The sequence below is a fragment of the Nannospalax galili genome, unplaced genomic scaffold, assembly GCF_000622305.1.
Source record: "Nannospalax galili isolate Female #2095 unplaced genomic scaffold, S.galili_v1.0 scaffold1832, whole genome shotgun sequence".
NCBI classification, from domain to species: Eukaryota; Metazoa; Chordata; class Mammalia; order Rodentia; family Spalacidae; genus Nannospalax; species Nannospalax galili.
The window spans coordinates 298479-305052 of record NW_008331832.1 but is presented as its reverse complement, the minus strand read 5'-3'; the positions used below and the strand labels follow the sequence as shown (position 1 = coordinate 305052).

The 6574-nt window shown below is 39.8% G+C and overlaps 1 protein-coding gene across 2 annotated transcripts; it reads left to right on the top strand.

Annotated features, from left to right (window-relative positions):
• Window positions 1-2508: 2508 nt before the first annotated feature.
• Window positions 2509-5221, top strand: LOC103729015 (olfactory receptor 8B12). Of its 2 annotated transcripts, XM_017796575.1 has the most exons (2): window positions 2509-2535; window positions 4301-5221. In XM_017796575.1, the coding sequence occupies exons 1-2, from the start codon at window positions 2509-2511 to the stop codon at window positions 5219-5221; spliced, it is 948 nt and encodes a 315-aa protein (XP_017652064.1). The 2 variants fall into 2 exon arrangements, with proteins under 2 accessions (XP_017652064.1, XP_008825208.1); XM_008826986.2 differs by lacking the exon at window positions 2509-2535 and having other exon boundaries at window positions 4280-5221.
• Window positions 5222-6574: the final 1353 nt, after the last annotated feature.

Here is a 6574-nt window from a genome sequence, read left to right as displayed (position 1 = left end):
ATCTGTCTGTCTGTCTGTCTGTCTGTCTGTCTGTCTGTCTGTCTATCATCTGTTTATCTATCATCTATCAATCTATCATCTATTATCTATCAGTCTATCTATCTCTATCTATCTATCTATCTATCTACTATCTATCTATCTATCATCTATCTATCTATCTATCTATCTATCTATCTATCTATCATCTATATCTATCTATCATCTATTATCTATCTATGATCTATCTATCCATCTATCATCTATCTTTCTTCTATCTTCTATCATCTATCTATCATCTATCTCTATTATCTATCTACTTGCCTGTCATTTATCATCTATCTTTCTAACTATCATTATCTATCTAAGACAGGGTCTCCTGTGTTCCAGGCTGTCCTCCAACTTGCTATATTGCCATGAATGATGAACTTCTGATGCTCCTACTCCCACCTCCTTAGTGCTGGGATTACAGGCATGCACCACCACACCCAGTTTATGTGGTGCTGGGGATCAAACTCAGAGCTTTGTGTTAGTTAGGCAAGCACTCTGTCAACTTATTATTCCATAATAAATTTTGTAAGAAGAAGTGAACAGTAATATGAGAGAATGATTTAATTCAGTGTAATTTTCATTTCTTTCTCTTGGCAGCTAAAGGATACAGCTATGTTTTCACCCTTGAGATGTTATCTTCCTTTGGCATCTGTGAAACTTCTTTTATTCCATAATAATTGGCTAAGTTGACTATTTACTGAAGCCATGTACAATGCTCAAAAATAGTGGGGATACTGAGTTATTGTTAAGCATCCTACCCAGGTTCACACCTGTAATAAGTGCACCTGTAATAAGATTATGACTTAATCGAGGCTCTGTTTTACTTCTGAAAGGCTGCTCTTAGGTACTCACATGTCATTCAAACACTTTCCTGTGGTCAATTTCCCTTCCCCTGTGTGGATATTTTCTGGGATTCCTTCACCCTTAAATTTTGATTATGCTTTCTGTAAAGACACACATTTGGAGCAGCTCATGGTGCTCTGCTTTATTGACCAGCTTTGTGCTGATGATTCTCAAATGTGCATCTCTTCTCTCCATTGGTCTGATCTTCCATAGTCAACGGTTTTCTGATGTTCATCTTTTAAATATTATGGTAGCACTTTATGGTCTTGTCTAAAATTAGGTTAATTGCCCTCTTCACTCTGGCTTTTCATTTGTGTCATCTTTCTTCTTTTCTGAGCTCTAAACCTCAGATTTGGTGTGTGCCTTTCCTCTCAATCGCTCTTTACCACCAGGACAGTGGTATATGCCATTTATTCCATTACGGCGTCTCAAGTACCACTCCTTCTGTATTTATTGCTGTGGAAAGTCTTCTAGCTGCTCTCCCTGTCTGCCCTTTTCTATCTTTTCAGTCAGTCCTGACATTACCATCTGTATAAAATATCACTGCTATTAAGAAAGACAAGTTTGAATGCTAATATTATTTGATCTTAGTTCTTTTTGCCTTTTAAACGTTATAATCAGCACTATTTATTCATCCTTGGAGATATGAGTATAATTAGTTTTAAGATTAAAGAATTAAGTTCAGAGAGAGGTTGAACACCTACTAAGGTCACATATTTAGTAAGAGGCAAAACCAAAGTTTGTACTGAGAAGAGTTCACGCTCTGAATGCTTAGGGAGACTATAATTACTAATACTAATAATTTTGTTGGGATAAAATCACAAACTTGAGTGTTTAAGGCAAGTTGACAGGTGGCCAACTTGTTGATACTGCACTGTAGTTCCTTGCCAGTGGTTACAGTCATTTAGATATGGAGAAAGTTGAGGAGTTATCTTCTTAAAAATACTTTTTAAAAAGCTAGTATACAAACATTAGATTTCATTGTGACATTTTCAGATTTGCTTTTGTTGAGCCCGCCCCCAGTCCCCCTAGTACACTCCTAGGAGTGTGTTCCGTGAACTTCTACCATCTCAACATTTCTCCCCCCACTTCTCATGGTCCCTTTTCCAGTTTCATGACCTATCTCCACACTCACATATATAAAAACAGTGGAAGCTAGGATTTGCATAAGAGGAAGAACATATGACATTTATTTTTCTGTGTCTGGGTTTTCTCACTTAATTTGGTAATTCCTAGATCTGTCCATTCTCATGCAAATTTCATAATTTTTCAGTTCTCTTTATGACTGAATAAAACTCTATTGTGCATTTGAGTCACATTTTTATTATCTAGGCTGATTCTATTTTATTCTTATATTGTGAATAGAGCAGCAATAAACATGGATGTGAGAGTACCTTTGTGGTAGGATATACAGTCCTTCATGTGTTTCCTAGGAGCGGTATAGCTGAGTCACATGTTCATCCTACTTTCATATTTTTAGAAACCTTCACACTGATTTCCATATTGGGTGCCCCTTTTACAATTCTACCAACAGCGAATAAGAGTTCCTCTTTCCCCACACCTTCACCAGCATTTGTTGTTTTTTGTTTTTCTGATGGTATCCTGCCCTGGGTGAGATGGAATCTCAAATTGGTTTTAATGTGTATTTCTCTGGTAGCCAAGAATGTTGAAAACTTTAAAAGTGTGTATTGGCTGGGCTGACAAGATGATTCAGCAGGTAAAGGGATTTGCTGCTAAGCCTGGCAACCTGAGTTTGATTGTTGGGACCTACATGAAAGAATGAGAGAACGAACCTCTGAAAGTGGTTATCTGACCTCCATACATGTGCCATGCCACATATGCATGCATGTGTATACACACACACACACACACACACACACATACAAATAAATACTTAAATAAATAAGCACAACAAAAATATTTATTGGCCATTTGTCTTTCTTCTTTGGAGAACTCTCTTCAATTTTTTGGCTCGTGAATTTTTCTGTGTGTTTAATTTGTACAGTTCTTTATATGTTCTCTTAGCCACCTACTGTTTTAGTATCCTTGACCCCTCTCCCCATCTATACCCCCCACCAGATTCATGCATTCTGTCATATATATTATGTCCTATCTAGTCAAACATTTGTGCCCAGATGTCCTTTGGTGCAAGTTCATCTACTGGAGTCTGGTCAGACTAGAGTCTCTCCCCTAAAGAAGATCTACTCTCCTTTACCCAGCAGTAGTCAGCAGCCAAAAGTTCCTATGGTAGGGTGGGGCCTGATGCTCATTTCCCTCATTCTATGCTGGATTTTTTGTCTGATTGAGACAGCATGGGTCTTATGCATGCTTGTCACCATTGCTGTAAGTTCATATGAACAAGTTTTCAAACATTTCTGCCTCGTTAGGGAAGGTATCTCTGGGGACATGATCCTGAGGGAGCTTCTGTCCTCATAATCAAGCCACTGAGATCTGCAAACCAGAATATTCCTCATTCTCCTGGTATCCACTGATCAAGACAGGTTCTATCTTCTTCTTGGAAGCTGGAGATGCCATTGGGTAAATTAACCGGTGTAAGTTATGTTTTTAAGTCCAGAAAGACTTGTAAGATAAATTAGAGATTCTGAACTTTGACCTGGGATGGAAGGAGAGGCTTCTGAAAGCTAAATAGTTGTTTGCTATTCATTAGATTTTTATCCTCCCCAGAAAAATTGGGACAAAAAACAGTAGAGCATATCATCATGGGTGTCAATACAGGGAGCTTGACCAATGCAGTAATGATAGTCACAAAGCCTCCAGTCTGTGATTGGCACTGCTGAAGTTCCTTCTGCCTGACACTTGGAGGTTTTGTGGCTTTGGGCTGCTTACATAGTCTCATTCATCTCACTGTAAAATCAGCAAAACAATATGGTCACACAAGTCTTAGAGTCTCTCACAGTAACCTCTGAGTAAGTATGAGCTCAAAAAGTTATCATTGAACCTGTATGCCCTTGAAGTAAAAGACTGTGGGAAACATGACTTCTTGTTTGTATGTTACGGCAGAGCCAGAGCCATGGTTATAGCTTTGGTAGCTTTTGCCTGTGAGGATTCCAGGGAAGAGGGCCTGGTTTTCAGTAACTGATACAGAGGTCAGAGAGTGAAGGATGTAACAAGTGGACTGACTTCCTAGTCTAAAAGATGCCCACCTGTTTCATGTCCCTCTCTTGGGCATCATCTGCTCTCATTCTAGAGGCAAAATGTAATCTTTTACTGTGCCCTTAGTCACTTGGTAGTTCAGTACTACCATGGTAAGTGGTAAGAACCTTCCCACCAGAGTTTATCTCTTTCTCTCTTGGACTCATTTTTTCTAGAAGAGGGGGTGGATTTGTGAGTGTGGTGGGTGTGTTTCTCTTTCTCCAGAGCTCCTCTTCTCTGTCCCACAGGTCTCCCTGCAGAGAGAATGGAAGCCAAGAATTCTTCCGTGACCGAGTTCATCCTCGCAGGCTTAACAGATCAGCCAGGACTCCGGATCCCACTCTTCTTCCTGTTTTTAGGCTTTTACATGGTCACTGTGGTGGGGAACCTGGGCTTGATCACCCTGATAGGGCTGAACTCTCACCTGCACACCCCCATGTACTTCTTCCTCTTCAACCTTTCCTTAATAGACTTCTGTTTCTCCTCCACCATTACCCCCAAAATGCTGATGAGCTTTATCTCAAAGAAGAACATCATCACCCATCCTGGGTGTATGACTCAGCTCTTTTTCTTCTGTTTCTTTGTTGTCTCTGAGTCCTTCCTCCTGTCAGCCATGGCATATGATCGCTATGTTGCCATCTGTAACCCTCTGATGTACACAGTCGCTATGTCTCCTCAGGTGTATTTAGTCCTTTTACTGGGTGTCTATGTGATGGGCTTTGCTGGGGCCATGGCCCATACAGGAAACATAATGAATCTGACTTTCTGTGCCGACAACCTTGTCAATCACTTCATGTGTGACATCCTTCCCCTCCTTGAGCTGTCCTGCAATAGCACCTATGTGAATGAGCTGGTAGTTTTCATTGTTGTGGCCTTTGATATCGGTGTGCCCATTGTCACCATCTTCATCTCATACACCCTCATCCTCTCCAGCATTCTTCACATGCATTCCACAGAGGGCAGGTCCAAGGCCTTCAGCACTTGCAGCTCCCACATGGTTGTGGTTTCTCTTTTCTTTGGTTCCGGGGCTTTCATGTACCTCAAACCACCTTCCATTTTGTCCCTTGATCAAGGAAAAGTGTCTTCCCTGTTCTATACCATCGTGGTTCCCATGTTAAACCCGATAATCTACAGCTTGAGGAATAAGGATGTCAAAGTTGCCCTAAGGAAAACTTTGCACAGGAGGATATTTTCTTAACAAAGGATTGGTATCATGGCTATCCAGTGGTACAGTTGGTTAGTGAGCAGTGTTTATACCAGAAAGAACAATACTTGAATAAGGCGACAGAATGTTTTGTCTGCTAGTGTCTGTATTTTTAATGAGGGATTCGGGTTCTAGTTGGTTTTACTTCTTCTTGCAGAAAAAGAGAATTTTATGGCTCTAGGGACTGATCCTAGGGATTTATGCATGCTGGGTATGTGCTCTACCACTTGCCACTGAGGTGCATTCAGCCTGGAAAAAGCATTTAAAAATTTTACACCGAACATGAGTTTCATGTAGGTCAGTTCTTTCTGATCCTTGCTCCACCTCAACTCTTCTCAGATTTCTGAAGCTTATGCAAGTTTTCTAGAGCCATAGCCTATTTATTCTTGAATGGGTCTTATAAATTATTTAATCTAGCCTTATTTAACAGCTGTTGGAGACTCAGAAATATGTTGTATTTAGGGGCACAAAACAAACTGGTGTCATGAACGTCCTTCAGTCTGGATGGTTGAACTCAGCCAGCTTCGTTTTCTTTTGCGTTCTTTCCTGTTATGTTAGTCTCCTTTCAGATTTCCTTTTTAAAGTTTGATAGTGCACTTAAATCTGATTCTACTTAAAATAACTTAATGTAACATCAAAAAGCATTTTTTTGGGTGACTGAAGAGATGGTTCAGTGGTTTAGAGCACCCATTGCTCTTCCAGAGGACCTGAGTTTTGTTCCAGGTACCAACATCCTGAGGCTCACAACTGCTTGTACATCTAGCTCCAGGGGATCTGATATCCTCTGAGTGAACTCACAAACAGACACATAGCATGAATTAAAACAAACATAAATCCTTCAAAGTAAAGCAATTTTTCAACATTATATTTTCTTTAAGAAGATAGGAGAAAAATTTCCTTATGTTGTCTTTGGCCAAGTCGCAAAGGAAATATTAGACTACATTTGTCCTCATTGACTTAAGACTGAGGTTATGTGTGGAACTCTGTGACTTCAGGCCAGTGAGGTAAGACTTCTAGGGACTTAAGGATTATAAAAATGCTGAGTGTAAAATTATGTATTATTTAACGACAGAGTGAGCAGAATTTAGAGCTTTTAGGGACGTATTTGAGAATCTGCTCCATGATGACGAGATATATGACTCAGGGACCTTGGAGGTTTAAGGGAGCAGCAAGTCATTTGCAGGAATGTTATTATTTATCACGGCAGTACCAAACAGCTGCCTCTTAGAAGAGACAATTTATTTGTATTGAGTTTTCTGTGCCAGCTAAAGTAGTTAATGCCTTAGTGCGTTTATTTTTGGCATTTTAATATTTTCAGTGTTATAGTGGGAAGACATTTTCTGAACA

What these genes read in the sequence shown, in the direction of transcription:
- LOC103729015 (XM_017796575.1), top strand. Translation starts at nt 2,509, where the DNA reads ATGTGTATTTCTCTGGTAGCCAAGAAT. An exon ending in TTTCTCTGGTAGCCAAGAAT is followed by an intron (nt 2,536 to 4,300) that starts GTTGAAAACTTT and finishes ATGGAAGCCAAG; the next exon opens with AATTCTTCCGTGACCGAGTT.